General features: G+C 31.2%; 1 protein-coding gene across 2 annotated transcripts; it reads left to right on the top strand.

Moving 5' to 3' along the window:
* The first annotated feature begins 621 nt into the window (after positions 1-621).
* LOC112716418 (uncharacterized) lies at positions 622-9,874 on the top strand. Of its 2 annotated transcripts, none has more exons than XM_072205403.1 (18): positions 622-1,271; positions 1,590-2,109; positions 2,276-2,536; positions 2,800-2,891; positions 3,301-3,510; positions 3,592-3,990; positions 5,291-5,469; positions 5,551-5,644; positions 5,751-5,807; positions 6,283-6,396; positions 6,541-6,612; positions 7,138-7,248; positions 7,426-7,572; positions 7,676-7,804; positions 7,942-8,043; positions 8,126-8,205; positions 8,549-8,674; positions 8,876-9,874. In XM_072205403.1, the coding sequence occupies exons 1-18, from the start codon at positions 771-773 to the stop codon at positions 9,438-9,440; spliced, it is 3,759 nt and encodes a 1,252-aa protein (XP_072061504.1). In that variant the 5' UTR covers positions 622-770; the 3' UTR covers positions 9,441-9,874. The 2 variants fall into 2 exon arrangements, with proteins under 2 accessions (XP_072061504.1, XP_025624111.1); XM_025768326.3 differs by having other exon boundaries at positions 651-1,271; positions 6,256-6,396.
* The last annotated feature ends 12,335 nt before the right edge of the window (positions 9,875-22,209 follow it).

Below are 22,209 nucleotides of genomic sequence, written 5' to 3'. Positions count from 1 at the left end.
TGAGCCTTCGATGTGTCGAGCTTAAACTTAAAAAATAAACTCGATTGTTAATGAGTTGAACTGTTAGTCGAGCTCAATTTTCGTGAGTCAACTTTAGCTTATTGGCTTATTTCCGATTCTAATTGAAAGAGAGTGATGCTTGGGTTCGGGTGTTTTGGCCCACCGATTCGTGACAAAAAAAAAAACTCTTTATTGGAAAAAACTCTTTCACCTCAACTACGGCTTGTTTAGGCGTAATTAAATTGATAATAATTTAACCAACTTGGGTTGGTCGCTTAAGCAAGTGTCGGGGATTCGAATCTCGCCTTGTGCATGCAGCAATCCTTTGGCCAACGGCAGACCCTTAAATAGAGCTCTGATCCGCGACGGATTAGTCTTTGGTGGGGATACCGTGGGCAACCAAAAAATAAATTGATAATTATTTTAAAAAGTATTTTTTTAAAAAATTATAATTTATATTTTTTTAAAGATTTTTATTTTTTTAAATTTTTTTTACATAATAAGTGAATAAAAAAATATTTTTTATTTTATTTTGTTTAAATATAATTAATAAATAAAAAAAATCTTTTTATATAATATATCTAAATATAAAATTATTTTTAGTTTTGTAAAAGATTTTTTTAAAAAATATCATTAAAACAAAATCTTTTTTCGAGTATGGCGCCGAACCCCTACTTGACCTTGAGTGCATAAACCTTTGTGCCGTGACTGCCGTCGGACCTAGCGTTTCACTGCACTTTCCAGCAACTAGTCCTATTACATCATCCTCCATGGACGACTTCGACATGGATGCACCATCCTTCTTCGGGGAAGGTTCAAACGATGATTTCTGCTATTCCATCCTCTCTCGCTTCTCCGGTTCCACCAAGGAAAGCCACTTGCATCTCTGCGCCGTAATCGGGGCTATGTCTCAGGAGCTCAAGGAACAAAAACTCGCGTCCTTCCCTGTCGCTTACTTTGGCGCCGCATGCTCCTCCCTGGACCGCATATCAATGGAACCCAACCCTCCCAGCCACGTCATCGGCGCCCTCCTCACTGTTATATCCCTCCTCATCCCGAGAGTGCCCGCTGCGGTGCTGAAGAAGCAGAGGGAGTTCTTGTCGGAGCTGGTGGTGCGAGTTCTACGGTCGTTGGGGGAATCAGAGAGTGTCATGATTTCAGGATTGACGTGCCTTTCGCATTTGTTGATTAGAAGGGACGGTGTGAATTGGTCCGACGTGTCTCCGTTGTTCACTGTGCTGTTGGGGTTCCTTACTGATTCACGACCTCAGGTATATTACCTTCTCTGTGACTTCAAAAACCGAATGTTCAGTTTGTGAAAATCAATGGATATGGGAGTGATAATACCATGATAAAGGTTTCACATTGATGAGGATATTGTTGGCGATGTCCCCAAGTTCTTGCAACTTTTATGCTTAGTTGATCCTATTCTAATAAGAATTGTACATTACCTATGGTTGGGTCTTGCATATAGCTTTTGTTCTGCTTTTAGATTTCTTCTTCTGTTCTTGATTATTAAGGATACTGAATGCTTGCTAAACTGCGGTGCATAGTTGAATCTTGTGTATGCTAACTAAATCTTTTATCAGGTTAGAAGGAAATCTCATTTGTATCTTCGTGATGTCTTGCTAAACTTCCAAAACTCTTCCCTCTTGGCCTCCGCAAGTGAGGGAGTAAAAAAACTTCTGGAAAGTTTTTCTCTGCCGGCTCGTAGAGCAGATGCTAATGCTAGTGAAGGAACTGTGGGAGCTCAGCAGGTTCTGTATATTCTTGATGCTTTGAAAGAGAGTCTTCCCTTTGTGTCGCTGGAAGACAAGACCAGCATTCTTGAGAACTACAAAATTCTCTTGGATTTGCATGAACCTCTAGTCACAAGGCGCATAACAGATGGCTTGAGTTTTCTTTGTCTTTACCCAACATCAGAAGTTTTGCCCGACCCATTACTTGAGTTGTTGTGCTTGTTGGCTCATTCTATCTCATCAAATGAGACTTCCAGAGAGGGAATGACATTTACTGCTCGCTTGCTCGCTACTGGAATGAATAAAGTTTATTTGCTCAAAAGACAAATATGTGTGGTTAAGCTCCCTCTTGTCTTTAATGCTCTCAAAGGTAAGATATCATATCCACTTTTCCTTTTTGAATGATTTAATTATGTTGAACTTCTTAATGCTCTCTGTTTGCGTTCATGGTTTGTGCACGCATGTGTGTTCATATGTGCTTACCTGTTTCGAAAGGTACTTCCTCAAGTATTGTTTTTTTCCCTTTGAATATGCAGATATTTTGGCATCTGATCATGAAGAGGCAATATATGCAGCCACTGATGCCTTTAAGAGCATGATTAACTCTTGTATTGATGCATGTTTGATTAAGGAGGGAGTGGATCAGATCTCTTTTAGTGAGGACAGAGGATCGTGGAAGTCAGGACCAACCATTATTGAAAAAATCTGTGCAATTGTTGAGAGCTTACTTGATTATCGCTATAGTTCTGTCTGGGACAGAGTATTACAAGTTGTTTCAGCTATGTTTAATAAATTAGGTACTTTGTTTGCTGTGAGATCCCATTATTCTTTTTGCACTGACGACCTCTTTTTGTCGTTGATTAGACTAAGAGGCCAGGGAGTATTATTTCTAATTTAACAATTATAATTATGATTTAATTTGTCTAGATCATGGATGGTGTGATTAAATTGTCGATATTTATCTCACCTCTGTTTTTGAGTCAATTTTGTAATCTTGTTCTTAAAATAATGTATATACTGCAAATTACTTATATTTGGGACTTTGCTATCATCAATACAGGAAACAGTTCTCCTTATTTTATGAGAGGAATACTCAAGAACTTGGTAGATGTGCAAAAGCTGCATGAAGGAGATTTTCCCTTTAAGAAGCAGGTATCCTATTTTTGAATGGTTTTCTATTAGAGTTGACCAGGAAAGAGTTGGATATATTTTGTATTCTGTTATAATATTGAAGGTTTTTAAAGTGACTGGGTTGGTTTTAGCAACCGTTTCATTTCTAGGTTTGCCCTTGTAATTAGTATTAATAGGGACATTTGGTGCTGTCAATGCTGATGATTGCGTGCTTAGCAAATAACAGAATAGCTGCTATGTGCTGCAAACTTCTGTTGATTTATATATTTATTATGATTGTTCAAGAATTGGGAGCAAACCTTTTTTTCTCAATTCCTTTCTTAGTCTATTCGCCCATTAGTATGTTGTTAAGATTCTGGAACTATTTTTTATGTTATAGTTTTCTTTGGGCAACTGATTACTTATGTATAGTACATTCTACATCTTGTAGTTGCATGAATGCTTTGGATCAGCTCTTGCTGCAATGGGACCTGACGGATTGCTGTCCTTTATACCTCTGAATTTGGAAGCTGAAGACTTGTTGGATGCGAATATCTGGCTGTTTCCAATCCTGAAACAGTATATTATTGGTGCACGTTTAAATTATTTTAAAGAAGAAATTTTGCCCATGATTGAACGTATAAAGGAGAAGGCTCGAAAGGTGGGAAACAATTTATTATTTATTTATGAGTTGCAGTATTAGTCTCCTGCAGAGATTTTTGTTACTTTCTGTGCTGTGCAGCTTGAGAAGCAAGGTTTCAAGGTTTCATCAAGGAATGCAGATGCCCTTGCTTACACTTTGTGGTCTTTGCTGCCTTCGTTTTGCAACTTTCCTGTTGACACTGCTGAATGTTTCGGGAATCTGCAAGGACATTTATGCAGAGAGATAAAAGAGGAACCTGAGGTTCGCGGAATAATATGCAATAGCTTGCAGCTTCTGATTCAGCAAAACAAGAATGCTGTGGAAGCAAATAACACAGATTTTAATGGGCAAGATATAGACAAACAAAGTCTTGTCTGTTATTCGCAACAGGTTGCCAGGGACAATTTGAACGTGCTGAAGTCATCTGCAAAGCACTTACTAGTTGCTCTGGCAGACGTATTCCTGAAGCCTTCAAAAGATGATGGTGGTTGTTTACAGGTACTAAACTTTGTAAATTGGGAATTGTTTTTTCAGTGTTTAGCAGGTTTGCAGTAGTTATGCATCCCTAGTGGATCGCAGCATAGAAGATAATTTATAATTAGACGTAGACATTCTGCTTATGTGGTGGGTCTGTGATACTTCCCACTGCTGGCTACATGTGATATTCATCATTATCATAATTTATTTGTTCTAGAATATTCCGATTCTTTGTTTGCCATGTAATGCTCATAGGGTATCCTTATTTTGTGTAACTTGGTTTTGGCATTTATGTTCTTCTGTACAATCACTTGATATGAGTGATAGAGACTGTATGTTTATTGGAGAAATATCTGGGCTATTCAAAAGCATTAATTAATACGCTGTGTGTAGTAAAAACAACAAGGTCATGTGCCTTTGCTTTCAATTTTAAAAAATTTGGGGTGCTTTTGCAAGGATCTGTGAAAATACTTTTCGAAGCTTGCTTGTCCCTTTCAAAATTAAAGACACTAATATAAAATCCTATATGTTAATGAATATCTGGATATTTCTAACTATTTAGTGCATGTTTGGGCGCCATTATTTTGTTAAAAAAAGATCTTTTTTTTTTATTTTTTAACGTGTTTGGCAAATTTCTAGTAGTAAAAGTAAAAGCACTAGTAAAATCAAAAAAAGATCTTTTTTGAGAAGCTGTAATTTACATCTTTTTTTAAAAGATCTTTTTTCCTTAAAAAAAATATGTTTTTTATGTAATAAATAAACAAAAAGTACTTTTATATTGTTATACCCAAACATAATTGATAGATAAAAAGACCTTTTTACATGAGATATCCAAACATAAAATTACTTTTACTTCTCTATAAGATCTTTTAAAAAAAGATAACTCGAAAAAAGATCTTTTCTTAGAAGCTCACCCAAACACTATTATTATAGCATGTGCTTATTAAAGGAGACTTTTATTTTGTTTTTGTTTTACCAAATATATTTGCTACAACTTTTGAAAATCCATATTTGAGAAAACAAGAAAAATAAGCAACTTTTAAAGCAAAAACTTTACCAAACCCATCTTATGTCAGTGCCAAAGAATATGCCTCCACTAGTGTGAAAATGAAAGCATGTTTTCTGCATACTGTTATTTAATTATTTAGTCTTTCTATAGACAGGTTGTTTGGTATATGAATATTTCATGGTATGCTGTATCCATTTAGTGAGTATACTAAGTGGACATGTCTTTAGATTGTCTTTGAATTGAATGGATAATTTATTTGTTACATTTGGCTGGTGCAACAAGTTTATGAAGATGGTTTTTGTCCATGTGCAGCGTACTATTGGTGATATTGCTTCCATAGCAGATAACACAGTTGTGGGGAATTTACTCATCCACAGAATGAATGACATTGGAAAACGCCTTAAAGAGGCCGGCAGAGTAGACAATTCCCAGAATATCAGTTCTATGCAGATTGATGAAGCATCAAAAGAAATTTCTTCAGTAGTTATCAAGTATTCATAGTCATCTATATCGTGAATTGTGTATATATGGATGTACTTCGTAAAGTTGTAACATATTTCTTTCTATCCCAGGGCACAGTACATTGACTTTGCAGTTTCCCTGTTGCCTGGTTTAACAGATGAAGGGATTGATGCATTATATCATGCAATAAAGCCAGCATTAAAGGTCTGACTAAGACTAAAAGTGTATTTAACTTTGTTCTATTATAGTAGTTCCTTCATCCCCCTTTCACATTTGAAGTTAGAAGTATTATAGTTCTAATTAATTGCAGGACGCTGAAGGTGTCATGCAGAAGAAGGCATACAAAGCACTTTCAATCATTCTCAAGGTAGTCTATACAACATTTGATTTGGTTTTCTGGTTAACCAAAAAAGTCTGGTTGATGTGATTAAAGCATATTCATAAAAAAGTATTGATGTTGTATCACTGTAGCCAAATTGCTTCAATTAGTGTTGTTATTTGATGGGAATACATAATATTATTGATAGATTGGTTACCTGTCCAATGGTTAAGTTGGAGTGATTCTTACATATTTCACCACTATATGTTTTCTTTCTTGGAGCATGAGAAACTACCTTCAATTGGTGTTTTTACTGCTGAGCTATATTTCGTGTTGCAAAGATATTTTCTTTGATAGTCTCTCTGTGGACATGATACATGATAGAGCTCAATGGCGTCGTTTGATTCATGTAGCTGACCCCACCTAGTGGGACAAGCCTTTGTTGTTGTTGTTGTAGTGTTGGCTTAAACTTTCTGATTTGTGTTTTTCTTGACAGAGTTCTGATCGTTTTGTTTCTTCAAAGTTGAAGGAACTTTTTGAGCTGATGGTTGAAATTCTTCATTTATGCCATTTTTCTGCCAAACGTCACAGACTTGATTGCCTTTACTTCTTAATAATTCAGGCTTCAAAGTCAGAGGTATTAAAAAGTGTGCTTTTGCTTCCTTGTTTGTTACCTTGAGTTATTTTTGTAATGATGCATCTGATAAGCTGTAGAGTTTGTTGCATCACCTAGCATGACTGTGTGAAGCATAAATAATGTGAAAGCATGCATTGCCTGCAGGATAGTTTGGAGGACTTCTGGAGAAAAGATGTTGAAGTTTTACTTGCCGAAATAATAATTGCTGTTAAAGAGGTAATGTGGTAATTGTGGAATGTTGCAAAATGAGTTGGCATGCAATGTCTTCAACTGGTAATTTTCCCTCTAGTTCATGTAGGTATAAGCAACATTCTTCTAGAGTGTGGTGTTTTATTTGAATGCTAAATGTGAGCCGTTGTTGCAACAGTGCATTGATAAATATTATTAATCAGTTTGTATTTGGTCTTTTTCTATCATTACAAATGTTGTGGACATTGTTTTTGTTGTGTTATTGACTGTTTTTGAATAAAATCTTGTTCTTTTAATGTATTTTTTTTTCATTTTGGTCTTTGCACCTGCAAATTCAATACGTCGGTCCTACTGTTTCTTTTATAATATGTTGTGGCTGTTCTTGGATTGATCATGTCAATGAACAGTGGGGGCTTATTCTTCAATGTGTTTTTGAATATGGAGCACTTGTGAATGCTATTTGGCATGAACATCAGATTCACCCGAAAATAGCTTCTTAATTCACCTTCATAAGACTGCTGTTGTGCTAAATTTTGAAGAGTATCTTTGCAGGTTAATAAAAAAACCAGGAACAGGGCTTATGATATACTTGTCCAAATTGGTCATGTACTTGGAGATGAGGAGAGAAGTGGGAGAGAGAAATTACATGAGTTTTTTGACAAGGTAATATCTGACTTGTGCTTTTTACATCTTTCTTAGTTTCTTAATAATCACTATCACCTGCACTTCCTCTGTTTGATGTGATGTGCAGCATTTAACTCATCACTCTTTAGTCTTGAACACATCATTTATATTTCTCCCTCATTGGGTAATGATTTTGTGAGATTTTCATGAGCTCAGATTGCTAGGGGTCTGGCTGGACAAACTTCACATATGAGAAGTGCAACTGCAAAAAGTTTAGCTCGCTTGTCATATGAATTCTCTGATCTTGTTTTACCTGATTTCAACTGGCTCCAACTCCGAACAGAAAAGAGAGAGATAATTAAGGTTTGTCCTTCTCTATCTGATTGATTTCCTGCTAGTGATGATTGAAGGAAATGATATTTTGCTAAACTTCAGGACTAGGTATGTTTTTCATGTCATGCTGCAGGCAAATTTGGGTTTATTGAAGGTATTAGTAGTCAAATCACAAGCAGAAGAGTTAAAAGTGCGCCTACCGAGCATAGTGGAGGCTTTGTTGAAGTGGCAAAACAGCACCCAAAATCATTTTAAAGCAAAGGTTGCTTGGTTATTTTACGTGGTATTTTTGTGGAAAACTGCAGTTTTGTAAATATGTTATCATGGATGACTGTCGTTTTGTAGATGCTTGTTCATGCTGTAAACTGCTAAGTGCTAACACATTCAAATTCTTTGCAGGTTAAACTTCTCTTGGGAATGCTTGTCACAAAGTGTGGACTGGGTGCTGTTAAAGATGTCATACCTAAAGAACATATGAAACTTCTTACCAACATATGCAAGGTTTGGGCAAGCATTATAGTGTATTTTTCCCCCCCTTCCTTTGGAAGAGTTTTTCTGAGATTTTCAATCCATTTCGTAACAGATCCAGGAACAGAAAAAGAGAAAATGGGGTGCTAAATCTGAGGAAACTAAAACACATTTCTCAAAAGCAACCAAGTCCAGGTATCAGTCAAAGTATTTGGTTGCATTATTAGGAATAGGGAAAATAGTTTCAGCAGCAGAAACCTATGCTTGTGACTCTTGGATTTCTACCCAATGTCACATTGACGTAGTATCATTTTGCAAGTGTGTATAATTGTTGCATATATGAAAGCAAAGTGAACTTTTATGTTATGTTTAGTGACTAACTAGAACAGTTACATCCAGTATGATGCACCAATTACCATTTTAAAACAACATTTTTGTGCATTAATTTGGCATTGAAGTTGTGATTAGTCTTGTGATTTTTGTTATTATGCACAATGTTTTTTATGCGTCTGACAAATATATGTAAACTTATTTTCAGGCACAGTATGTGGAATCATACAAAAATCTTTTCAGATTTTGATGAAGAAATTGACGGGACTTATGGGGACTATCTAAATGCCAAGACAATCTCTGGCAGGGGCAGATCAGCAGCAACCTCAGTGAGGTAGGATGCATCTTCTGCTTGTCCATTCTTATTACTGGCTGGATTCTTTTGCTGATTATCTTATTTTTTTTTAAGATGTAATGATTAAATTCACATAGATCAAACATTTTGTAAGATCTAACTTAATATATTACCGCAAAATGTTTTTTGATTTGTTCTGTAACTTCAATTGGACTGTTCTCAATTTTTGGTTGTCTATAGGTCCAACATCAGGCTAAAGAAGAAACTGCCTGAGGACGAATCAGATGATGAACCACTTGATTTGCTTGATCGCAAGAAAGCATGGTCTGCTCTGAGATCATCTGAGCATCTAAAAAGGAAATCAAGGTTCGAAGATGATGAGATGGAGCTAGATCCCCATGGACGTTTGATTATCCGCCAGGAAGGGAAGCAGAGGAAGGAAAAGCCTGACGAACCCGAGTACGATGCTAGGAGTGAGCCTGATAGTCACTTGTCTGGGAGGTGTGGAACTAAAGCCCAGAAGCGAAGGAAAACATCAGACTCCGGGTGGGCTTACACGGGAAACGAATATACTAGCAAGAAAGCCAGGGGAGATGTGAAGAGGAAAGACAAGCTCGAACCATATGCATACTGGCCACTTGATAGAAAAATGATGAGTCGCCGACCACAGCAGTGTGCTGCAGCGAGAAAGGGTATGTCAAGTGTTGTAAAGATGACCAAAAAGTTTGAAGGTAAGAGCACTTCTGGTGTGCTGTCCATGAAGAGCTTGAAACTAAAGAAGAAAGGCAGCGGAAAGAAAATGTGAATAGGGTCAATGTATATTGGTATATCATTGACGAGGTAGATAACTAACCATCCGGCAGTTCTGTTTACTTATGAAAACGATTTTAGGCTGTGTTTGTTTACAGAGACAGGACACTGAGATAGGGATACAGAGACACAAAATCGTGTTTGACAGAAGAGACATGGACAAAGACACTGAATTAGTATATTTTGTGTCCATCCTGACAAGAAAAACACGGTGACACTGACAAGGGGCAACTTATTTTTCATTATTTTTTTCATTATTTTTGTTAATTTTTTATAATTATATTTTTTATTATTATATTTTTCATCTCAAATTTTTTGAATGAAAAAAAAAAGAATAAATTAGATTTTCATAATTTGTTCTAATTTATCATGAAACAGAATATAAGAACACAATTTTGTATTTCTGTCTATTAGGGTCTTGTTCTATCCTGTTTTCAATGTCTTGTCCTATCTTGTTTTAAAAAATAAATGCAGTTTATTGTTCTCTTTTGTTTTGTCCTCCGCCAAATGTGTACATCACAAAAGTTGATTCTACAGTAGGTTAGAGCCATTATGAGTAGGAGGCTTGTCTTGTGTTTGTTCTGACTAGGTTGTAGAAGCTAGATGGTGAGCTTAGGTACTCAATAAAAGCTGAAAGCGCAAGTTGGATGTTAGGCCTAGATGCCGGAAACAAGAGTTGACCAAAATAAAATCCAAAACAGAAGCAGCTAAATAAAAAAAATCCAAGAATATTTATCGGGCCACTCCAAAAAACATTTATCGGAAAAACCCCAAGAAACAAGAGGAGAGTTTATACTAAAAAAAAGAATGAAAGAAAAATAAAATAGTCGGGGTTCGAATCCTGCCTTGTAGCAACCCATTGGCTAGCGACAAACTCTTAAATGAAACTCAATATTGTGATGGATTAGTCCTTGACCTATCGGGTTGAGGGAAACTGTAGAAAACCAAAAAAAAAAATAATGAAAGAAAAATAAAATAACAATAAAATAAAAAATTAAGCAAATGAAAATTTAGCTAGCATCATAAATCATAAAACCATGTCACCATCTAGATGCTTACTTGCCATTTGCTTTTGCTCGCTACTAGCTGTAAGCTCAAGTTCAACATGTGAAAATTAAGTCCCTTTTATTATTTGACTCGTTAATAATTAAGTTTATTTATAAAATTTAATTTTAATTTATAAAAAATTAAAAAATTATCTTAAATTCATAACTCAAATAACATAAATATGATAGGAAGAAATTTCAAATTATATATGTTGTTCATATATATATATATATATATTGAAAGATTAATTGAAATATGTACATTTTTTTTATAAATTAAAAATATAAAATATACACAAATATTGTTAATGTTGCAAGTATGAGAAGTATTGAAATTAGTCACACATCAAAAAAAGTAAAAAAAAATGAGAAGTCTTCTCATATTCTCTCACTTGATTATAACGACCTATAAAAATGTTATTGTATAATGATAGACAAATTAAAATCTCCTAGATTCTATAAATTAAAAACTTAGTTTCAAAATTTTAGAAATTAAAATTGGACCATTTTGCAATTTTAAATATAGTTGTTATTGATATATATATATATATATATATATATATATATATATATATATAAGGCCATATTTGTCACTCCATTTTGTATAATGATAGACAAATTAAAATCTCCTAGATTCTATAAATTAAAAACTTAGTTTCAAAATTTTAGAAATTAAAATTGGACCATTTTGCAATTTTAAATATAGTTGTTATTGATATATATATAAGGTCATATTTGTCATTCCATTGCAACCAATAATATGTCATGCAATTCATTTTAAAAAAATATGAAAAAATATATATATTCCCTTCCTTTTTTACCATTTCATTTTCATTCTCCGTTTCTTGCAAAGCATCATTGCTCACAATCTTTGTATCGGTTTGATTCAGCCAAATCAAATCATGCATTCATTTTGCTCGCATCATTCACCAACCACTTTGATTCGTGAAACATGTTACAATATAATAAATTTGTAATTAATGAATAAGAGAAAATTGGATTCCGCTAGGGAGACAATGGACTACTATTGAGTTATGAAATGAATCGAGTACAAGGGATAATAAACATCTTCTCGAAAAATTAGTTTAATTTTTGGGTTCATCAGGTATCGAACTCTTGACTTTTCGGATCTAGCATTTTAATACCATGTCATGATACCACTCATCCCAAAAGCTTCAGCTGATGAGAAAATGTAACACTAATAATTATATCTCTAATACTTCATAAACCTCCATTGTATACATTGTATAAATATTTTATTGGCTCCTCATACTTTCCCGAAAAAATTTCATTCTTTTTTGTTGAGAGATATTAAAATGATATTTCTCTTCTCTTTATTTGTAAAATATACATTCTCTTCTCATATAACTTTTAAAAAATCTTATATTTAATCCATTTAAAATTTTTTGTGTTAACTAACACTAACTTTACCCACTTTTTTTTAAAAAAATATTTTTTACAAAAATATCATTTAATAAAAATTTATTTTTTATTAAATTTTGTTTACTAAAATATCCTTTATTAAATTATTTTTTACTAATTAAATTATATTTTTTTACCAAAATATTCTTTTAAAAATTTTTTGATAATTAAATTATTTTTTTAAGATAACTTTCAATAATTTTTTAATTATTAAATTATAATTTTGCCAAAACTTTCATTAACAATTATTTGTAATTTACTATTAATTTTTTTATTTCATTGTATATTATTTTAACGTTAAATTAAAAAAATATTACCACTGTTAATATGTATAATAATTAATATTAATAAATAATTTATTTTCATAGAACTATTGAAAATTATTAATAACTTTATCAAAATTTAAAAACAAATCGAAATGGATAAATTCAAAATTTAAAAAATTAACATCTCATTGTTTTACATTTTTACAAATCAAGTTCCTTAATAATTAAAAAAATTATTAAAGGGTATCTTAAGAAAATATAATTTAATCATTAAAAATTTTTTTAAAAAATATTTTGAAAAAAAAATACAATTTAATCAATATAAAGATAATTTGTTAAAGCATATTTTGATAAACAAAATTTTATCACAAAAAAAAAATAAAATTTTGTTAAAGAGTATTTTTGTAAAAATAATTTATTTTTTTTTGAAAAATAGGTAAAGTTAATGGTAGTTAACATAAAAATTTTAAATGGATTAAAGAAGAAGTTTTTTAAAAGTTATAAGGAAAGAAAGTGTATATTTTACAAATAGAGGAGAGGGAAGTATCATTTTAGCATTTTTCAGGAGAGGAGAATAATTTTTTTTTCTATTTTTTAACTCAACGGTTAAGGATTAATTCGACTTAAGTAGATGAGTAATTTGACCACTCAACTACTATATTTGATTTATATATTTTTAAATAAAATAATTAACCTTTTTCTATATCTAATCGAATGAGGTTTGAAGCCTCATTATTTGGTTAAAGAAGAATAAATTTCTCCTACTCAACCACACCTTCGAATGATTTTTTAATTTAAATAAATAAATATAAAATTTATAGAAATATATAAAATACAGAATAATTACTTAAATATACAATGCACTCAGGATATGTTTTACGTCGAAAAAAAGGTATCAAGCACTTGAGATGCGTTCAAAAGATGATTAGGGTCTTAGTACCCGAGATACAGTTAAATACGAAAACTGGATCATAGTAAGAGACCAATTAAGATTATAGTACCCGAGATACGCGTATTATGGTCTAAGTGTCTCTGCACCCTAGATATCTTGCAGAAAAACTCTATATATATTCTCCTATCCTCAACCATATCCTCACACTTCATTCTTTTTCTCTTCTCTCTCTTTTTATCCTTCAACTTTGTTCGCATAGATAATAATCAGTTCTTTTTTTATTGTAATTTATCCCATGAGATATTAAGAAACAGTGATAAAGGAGTGATTTTTGAGTCTAATTCAACTGTGATGTTACGCACTAACCATGCTGATACCGTACATGCGCTAAAGATTATCATATTGAGTAACATGGGAGAATAGGTTCTAAGAAGGTTGCGTGGGTTGCATATAGATTTTTGCATGCGCTTCTGAGTTGTAGATTTACTGACAGGTTATTCTGGTTTGAAGGGGATCAATATGCAAAAGTAATATTCGACATACATGTAAGGCTAATGCCACAACATGTGATGAAGTGGTATGCTTTGCGGTTCGTGACGTGGTTGGTGGTGGTGAGTCGTCCTCTTCGAATCCTTAAGTAGTCCTGCTAGATGCAAGACCAATCAACTTCGCCCAACCTCGTGATAGTGACGAAGAAGACGACAGCGAGGGCGATTCAGATTATGTTGCCGAATCTGGGTCGTCGAACGAAACTTTTTCTCTTGCGAGTATGTGCCAGAGACTCCCACCAGTGGTGGTGTTCAGTTTCTCCTGCCTCCTCTTTTGTCCATTCCTCAATTGTCAGAAGTTCCAAGTCATTATCACACTTTAAATTTGGACGCAATGCAACTGGATGATCCTTTCAATACTGGCTAAGGGGAGGGTTACAACACCGATAGTTAGTTGGAATTCCAAGATGGTCATAGGTTCAGAAACCGTGATGCTGTTCTAATGGCGGTGAAAAACTACAGTATTCAAAGAAATGCAGAGTACAGAGTTCTGGAGTCAGATAGACTTATATACCATTGTCGTTAGAAGCAATTCACCAACAGTTGTCCATGGAGTCTGGGTGTGGCACTACCTCAGAATTACATTTGTTGATAAATTTTGATTAGAATTGAGTGGATTTCATCATATAAACCCACATTTATTCTCTTAAAAAGTATGCTTTTGTGTTTTCTCCCTAAATTGTACCTAATTATGAAAATATGTTTTTTTGTGCTTAATTTAATCAATTTTATTCTATTTGTATCTCATTCGATGCCTTGATATTTTTGGTGAGTGATTTCAGGTGTAATAGGTAGGAATGGATTGATAAAAATGGAAGAGAAACATGCAAGAGGGAAGAAATATGAAGAAATAAAGGAGAAAAGTATTTCGAAGTATGCGTGCACACAACTACTTGTGCGTACGCACAAGCTAAGAATTGGCTAGTGTGCGTACGCATAAGTACCAATGCGTGACTTCATTAAAAAGTCACGTGACTCGCAAATTGAAGGTTTTGGAGGCCCAAATATGATGGCCTAGAGCTCATAAGGAAGGGGCAAACTAGAAGGAACCATAGAAGATCATTATAGTAGAGTTAGATAGTTTTAGGAAGTTTTAGGTTTAGTTTTCTCTTAATTTTTTTCTCTCAACTTTCTTAGGTTTTTTTATTAGGGTTTATATTACAAGTGGAATGTTCATTTTGATCTTGGATTCTAATTTGCCTCCATTGTAAGTATCTGTTAATTTTCTTTTAATTACTACGCTTGAGCTACATTTTCTTATAGTTAAAAATTTTATTAATATATACATATTTTTGTATTTTTGACTTCTAGTTGATGAATTGGATGATTATTGGTTATTATATGTTTGTTTGAGTTATTAGTGTTGATTTTGATTATCAGTGGTTCATAGTTTTTATCTTTTTTTCAATTTTGCCATGTTTTGTGGCTATACCCACCAAGTGTTTGTGAAAATGTCAATCTTGATTATGAAGTAAATTTTCACTTCTTGACTTAGGAGAAATGAGCATATGGGATACTAGAGTTGAAATGTCCGATATTTAGTGATAATTCTTGAGTTGTTAGTTGTCCTTGTTTCTACTAACGCTAGATTTTTACTAAGTTAATTAGTACATTAGCTAGGATTTATGGATTAAGAATAATTATGTTCACTTGACTTACTCTTCGATGTTAAAGGTTGACTAGGTGAGATTAATCCATTATAATTATCATAGTTGTAATTATGACAAGGAAGGGATTCTCTAACTCATCCCAAGCCAAAGTTCTATTTATGTTTTGAACCACAATCCAATCATTTTGAGCTTTACTTATTCTTGCTACATTGATAGTTATTTTATTCCTTTATTAGTTTATTAATTGTAATTTTGATTGTTCTTTTATTCTTTTAATTGTTTGCTTCATCATTAAAACCTCTTCATTTTCACAACTAAATTTATGCATTGTGGTCACTAGTTTCTAGAGAAGACGACCCGGGAGTAGGGTTAAATTAGTTTGAATTATGACACTTTAATTCTAAACTTCAGTCACGGGTCGCTTTGTCGGTTGGAACTATACATGCAACGTTAAATTTCACTTCCCTTGAGGGAGATATTTTCTAACCGACGATCCGGCTCGTACTAACTACTGGTATATTTTTTTGTTAATTTTGATGAAATTAAAGGCTATTATGTTAAAAATATCTCTGAGACCCTAATAAGCTTTTGAATGCATCTCGCATGCTTAATACCCATTTTTCAACGTAAAACATATTCTGGGTGCATTTAGGATACGTCAGACTTTCGTTGCTTCATAGCCCAGAGTCTCAGTACTCAGAATAATACGCCCATAATTAGATTCTTTCAGAGTACTCGAGAATGGTACATTGTGTATTTAAGTAATTATTCTATATTTATTTAATTTAAATAAAAAAAATTCTACTTTCGAGTTGTTTGTTATTTTACTTTGATGAATTTAATTTAACTTTTAATGTGGATTTTTTAATATAAATTATGAAAAATATTTATTTTTTTAAATCCATTTCTGAGCTTTATTTACTGAAATGCACTTTTTTTTTGTATTTAGACAAGTTCGCCGTACCTCCGACGAACTCTATGAAAATTAGCAAGTTTGCCTTACTTTCCGGCGAACTCCACTTCAAATATATTAAATTGAGTTTGAAAAGTTAACAATGGTAAGTATTATCATCGTCTCCAAAGTACATAAGAATATAGAAGAGTACACAGGAATAAGTCGTATTTTATTTTTGGGAAATAGTTATTTTTTAATTTATAATTAAAAAATCTTTGTTAAATAAGTCCCTAACGTTTCAAAATCGTCTCAATTTTGTCCCGCCGTCAGTTCCGTTAACAGATCCCTAACGGCATGACAACATTGAGTCAATTTTGAAGCGTTAGGGACACGATTTAAACGTTAGGGACAACTTTGAGACTTACCGCAAACGTTTGGGAAAAAAAACAATACTTTACTCTAATAATAATAATAATAATAATAATAATAATAATAATAATAATAATAATAATAATAATAATACATGAATAACAAAAAATTTATAATAAATTGAATATATTATAAACAAAATTTTAAATATAATAATAAAATAATAATACTACTATAGCACATTGTGTGATTTAAATTAGATTGGATTGATTTAGAGAAGAATCACTTTAGAGAAGTAGATCTAAAGATCCGATCTAATCTATGTGATTGTTTGTCAAAATTTGAATCCATTAAATCTAATTTAATGCGATTTTAATAGGTTTTCGGTTTAAATTAGATTGAATAAACGGTTTAATTTAAATTGGTTTGAATTTAAACATCTCTAATGCAAATATTATGTATTTATTAAAATAATAACTTTAAATTTTTTTACTAATAATAATCTTAACTTATGCATTAAAAACATGAATTAACTAAACCCAAATGAAAAATATGAATGTGTAAATTTTAAAAAATAAATGATTTCTAAATGTTTTAAATTTAATTTTTTTTAAAGTCAAAATATAAAATTTAGATAGAATATATACCAATCTAATTCGATATAAATCTTAATATATTATATCAATTTTTTAGTTTAAATCGATTCAAATTGTACTAAAAATTTTTAAATTTTACTCATAGATCGTAATAAAAAAAAGTTATAACTAATGAAATACAAATCCAAAATTTTTAGGTGAGAAGAGAAAGACTATACTATTTGAACTATAATTTACTAGTCATTTTTTTTTTTCGTTTAAAACCCAAGATATTCCCACGACTTATACATGTATAGCTCATGTTAACTTCTTGCATGTCCATGATTTTGGGTTGCACTTAAATCGTGGTGCTTTGGCGTGTTATAGGGTTAGAATCCTAAACTCTATGGCTCAGGATTCGGTGGTCCCAAAACGTTTGGACCATTAAATGGTCCCATAACAAAATATGTTTTTTAAGTTTTTTTAACAACTGCTACATAGTCTTTTAATTAATTTTAATTACAAATTGACCCCATATATTTTATTTAATTATAAAAACAGTTTTTTATTTTATATATTATTATTTTATCAATAATCTATCATGTTTATTAACAATCAAAAACAAAAATAATAACGACTTAGATCTTCCATTGATCGTAATAAAGCTTTTGGCCATTCCAATGGATTAAAAGTTTATATTTGATTGGTGATGTTCGTGATGAACTGTAAAATCGTATTTCATTGAAAACCAATCGATTGAATTATAACTCAATCGATTAAATTACAGTTTATCACAAAACAATCGATTGAAAATTGCAAGGCAGCATGTTTTCGCATAAATCAATCGATTGGTTATATGACCTAATCGATTGAACGATGAATAAAAATTGGTTTTTTGTAATTCAATCGATTGTTTATACCCTCCAATCGATTGAATGCTTGAAAACAACCTGGAGTCTCACCAAAACAATCGATTGCTTGAGTATCCAAGTGGTTAGATAATTAAAATAAAAGTTAACAAGAAAAAAAAAAGACTAAGAAAACCTCCTAATTAGTTGTAAATGGATTATTTTGGTTTCTTGTCTTTCATTTTTCTTTCATCTTTTTTATTATTTAAAATTTTCCCCTTTAGCTTTTAAAAAAAATTATAAATCTTATCTTTTGTGCTATATTCTAATTTAGTCCTCTGATCACTTACTCTTAGAATTTGTCAATGCAAGGTTAAGTGCTACTGGGATCTGCAGGAGCTGAAAAGCTACAAGGCTGATTCGGTTTTATCCTTTAACTAAATGAGAAACTTATTTGGGTTCTGTTATTTTGAGGTGAATGAAACAGTGATTCTTAATGGGTAAATACCAAATATAGTGGCTGGACTTGGAGAATCTAATATATTTGAGGAAGTATAATTTAGTTAACAGAATGAACACAACTTAATTTTAATCTGCACAGAAGTGATGCAGACATAGAGGCATAGACCACCATCAATCTACCATTAAAGAATTTCTCTGTAAGTCAGTTAAAGAATTTCTAATTCCTAGACTTGTGGATGTGCAATAGATATAAGAGCATATTTGTATGGGACCTTTAGATGCTATCCTCGGTAATAGATTGACATTGTGGCTGTTTATGTGATATCTATCCTTCTCTCAATTTAATCATTTGAATGTATATTAATTTAGTATTTTTATTCTAATCTTTTTGTGGTAAATTAGCAAATATTACAGAAACATCTTTGAAGCATGGAGAGTTTTACATGAAAATATTTGTACCCTTGTTATAAAAAATATCAATCTAATAGATTCAATCTTTACAAGTTAACACCTAATAAATTGTTAAACTAATCTGTGCCTCGTATTTAGAAAAGATAACCAATGACCTTGGCAGATATATAGTTAGAGTACTATTAAACAGCTATAGAATGTCAATTCTACTAACATATAGCCTGCATAATCCAAAGTTTTTACTGCTATATGGCCAATCTAGTCTATCAATATATAGTCTGCATAGTCCATGGTCCAATGTTTTTCTAAATGATATATAAAAGAATTTCATCTAAACTTGTTTGATTTAGCACTTCCCCGTGCATAGCACTATGCGCAGGCACATATACTAGTAAGATAACAATTTTAATTTAACAAAGCAATGATGAGGCGAAACAAAATTTTGATGTCTATGATGAGAATAAAGAAGGGTTGATTGATGCCAAGGAGTTGCAGAGAGTTCTATGCATTTTGCTACTTAAGGAAGCAAGAGTTGCATCTTGGATGTGGTGGTAAAAATAATAAATTTTCACTTTTTTCAGGTGTCATTGTTGAATATACACATCTTGGAGGCAGGTTTCAGGTTTGAATTATATTGCTTTTGGAGAGGCATCCAATGCAATGTAATACTTTGCCCAACATCAAAGTTTATCATCAATAACAACAAAAACTCAACAACGTAGCAACAAATTCAACAAAACAGCAACAAAGACACAGCAAATTGATTGATTGAATTATAAACAATCGATTGAATTACAAAAATCCAATTTTTATTCATTGTTCAATCGATTGGGTCATATAACTAATCGATTGATTTATGCGAAAACATGCTGCCTTGCAATTTTCAATCGATTGTTTTGTGATAAACTGTAATCCAATCGATTGAGTTATAATTCAATCGATTGTTTTGAAATTCCAATCGATTGGTTTTCAATGAAACACGATTTTACGGTTCATCACGAACGTCACCGATCAAATATAAACTTTTAATCCATTGGAATGGCCAAAAGCTTTATTACGATCAATGGAAGATCTAATTCGTTATTGTTTTTGTTTTTAATTGTTAATAAACATAATAGATGATTGATAAAATAATAATATATAAAATAAAAAACTGTTTTTATAATTAAATAAAATATATGGGGTCAATTTATAATTAAAATTAGTTAAAAGACTATGTAGCAGTTGTTAAAAAGACTTTAAAAACATGTTTTGTTACGGGACCATTTAATAGTCCAAACGTTCTGGGACTATTGAATCCGGTGCCAACTCTATGATACTTCTAAGTTCTAACTATACAACGATCTATTTAATTTTTTTAGCACATAAGTCATGGTAATCTCATATGTTTTACATTATATTTTAAAATTTGGTGAGAACGATTTATATAAAAGGTGGGAGAATAAAATTGTAGTGAATTAAATTTTAGGACAATCTGATAGAGTTGTTACTCATTTAGATTAAATAAGTAGATTGAATTCAACATAAAGTTCGCATTGTTTCATAGCAAACAAAATCAAGGGCCAAATTGTCCCCCCTCTGTCGAAAATCATCTTCAAGAAAATTGAATCTTTGCTCTATAATTGCCGGCCTTAAATGCAATATCCTTAATATAACAAGTATGCTGATCGGTTAAGGAGCACTCCCAAATCCCAAGAATGCTGACTGATCAGTTATAATTTTGGACATCTCGAAAAACTATTAGAAAATGATCACGTATATCAATTGAGAAAAGTGAAATACGATATTCATGGTACGAAAAATTAGTAAAATTGTTATTTGTCAATTGTTATGTAATGAGGGTTGAAAACTTGAAATGATGAAAATAACTTTAATTATAGAGGTAAAATGTCATAAATAGATAGTTTAAAATAAGGACGTGGCTCAGCGATTAAGGACGACTATATATTCGTTTAATTTTTTTTAGGCCATTTACTATTTTAACTGTTGTTTACTTCTTTTTTTTTTTAATTGTTGTTTACTTAGCCATGGTACTTATTTAGATTTTAATAAACAAAACCTTAAAAGTGAATTGACATGACTTAGAACATATTTAACAATTAAAAATAGGTTTAATTACTCTCTTGGTCTCTATAGTTTTACTAAATTTTTAATTTAGATCCTTATGTTTTTTTTCCTTTTAATTAGGTCCCTGCACTACTTTTATTTTGTAATTATATCCTCCTCATGTTAAAAATGTTAAAATTAACATAATATTTTTATCAAAATATATGCAATAAAAAATTTAATTAAGTTTTTAATTATAAATACCTTCAATTTACGAAGAAATATTCAATTAACTCTAATATTTTTTACGCTAGGAAGGATGTAATTACAAAATTAGAGCAGTGTAAGGACCCAATTAAAAGGAAAAAAAGTATAGGGATCTAATTAAAAAATTGGTGAAACTATAGAGATCAACAGAGTAATTATACCTTAAAAATATTTGAGAGTACTAGTTTAAAAATAAAGAGTCATATTTTTTATTTTTTATTTTTTAATTATTACTAAAATAAATAAATAATCTTAGATATAATAAACATATAATTATAGATATTGCATATATAAAATTATAAATATTAAGTTAAATAATATAACTTTACCTTATTGTCTTAATATTACTCTTAATAATCAGTAGAATTTATCTTAACGAATTATAAGTTATGTCTTAAATATAATTTATTATTTATATAAAATATTCATTTAAAATAAATAGAATGCTAAACCAAAAGTCGTGATTACAGAAAAAAAGAAAAAATGACATCAATACAAAAATAACATATAAATTTTAACCGTAGATTGACATCTTATTTTAAAAAAAATAAACTTAGAAATACGTAATTGTTCACTTCAAAATTTTTATTTGATTATAATTTTATTTTTGTATAAAGTATCTACAGTTTTTTTATTATTGACTTTTTACATTATATCTTGTACAAAAATAAAATTGAAAAGATTGAAAAAAAATTGTGAACGGACAAAAATTACCTAAGCATTGTGTGTAAAATATCTTTAACATTTTGTTACTTATATTTGAGCTTTAATATAGGACAATTATTTAAAGGTGAAAATAAAAAAACTAATTAAAATGGTTTATATTTTAGTTTTTTATACAAATTTTAGTATTTACTAAGACCGAAAATTGATTTCTAGATAAAATATGAAAAATAAACTTAAACTAATGCATTAATATTGACCATTGGTGCATAATTTTTGTCTTTAGTGATAACAACTTTTTACAATTTGTAAAATGCATGAAGAACTAATAAGAAGTTTTTTTGCCATCTACTACTAATATTTGTTACAGAAAATTTAATAATACCTCAATTTTAATTTTGAACCAGATATAATTTAAATTTTAAAATATATCTGTCAAAAGAA

Source organism: Arachis hypogaea, chromosome 10, assembly GCF_003086295.3.
Source record: "Arachis hypogaea cultivar Tifrunner chromosome 10, arahy.Tifrunner.gnm2.J5K5, whole genome shotgun sequence".
NCBI classification, from domain to species: domain Eukaryota; kingdom Viridiplantae; phylum Streptophyta; class Magnoliopsida; order Fabales; family Fabaceae; genus Arachis; species Arachis hypogaea.
Note: the sequence above shows the minus strand (reverse complement) of the source record. Positions and strands in the feature narration are given on the sequence as shown.

Bases quoted from the DNA above. Each gene is read 5' to 3' on its own strand.
- LOC112716418 (XM_025768326.3), top strand. From the start codon at position 771: ATGGACGACTTCGACATGGATGCACCATCCTTCTTCGGGGAAGGTTCA. The intron at 2,537-2,799 runs GTACTTTGTTTG...TCATCAATACAG, and splicing joins AGCTATGTTTAATAAATTAG to GAAACAGTTCTCCTTATTTT. The intron at 7,573-7,675 runs GTTTGTCCTTCT...GTCATGCTGCAG, and splicing joins AAAAGAGAGAGATAATTAAG to GCAAATTTGGGTTTATTGAA.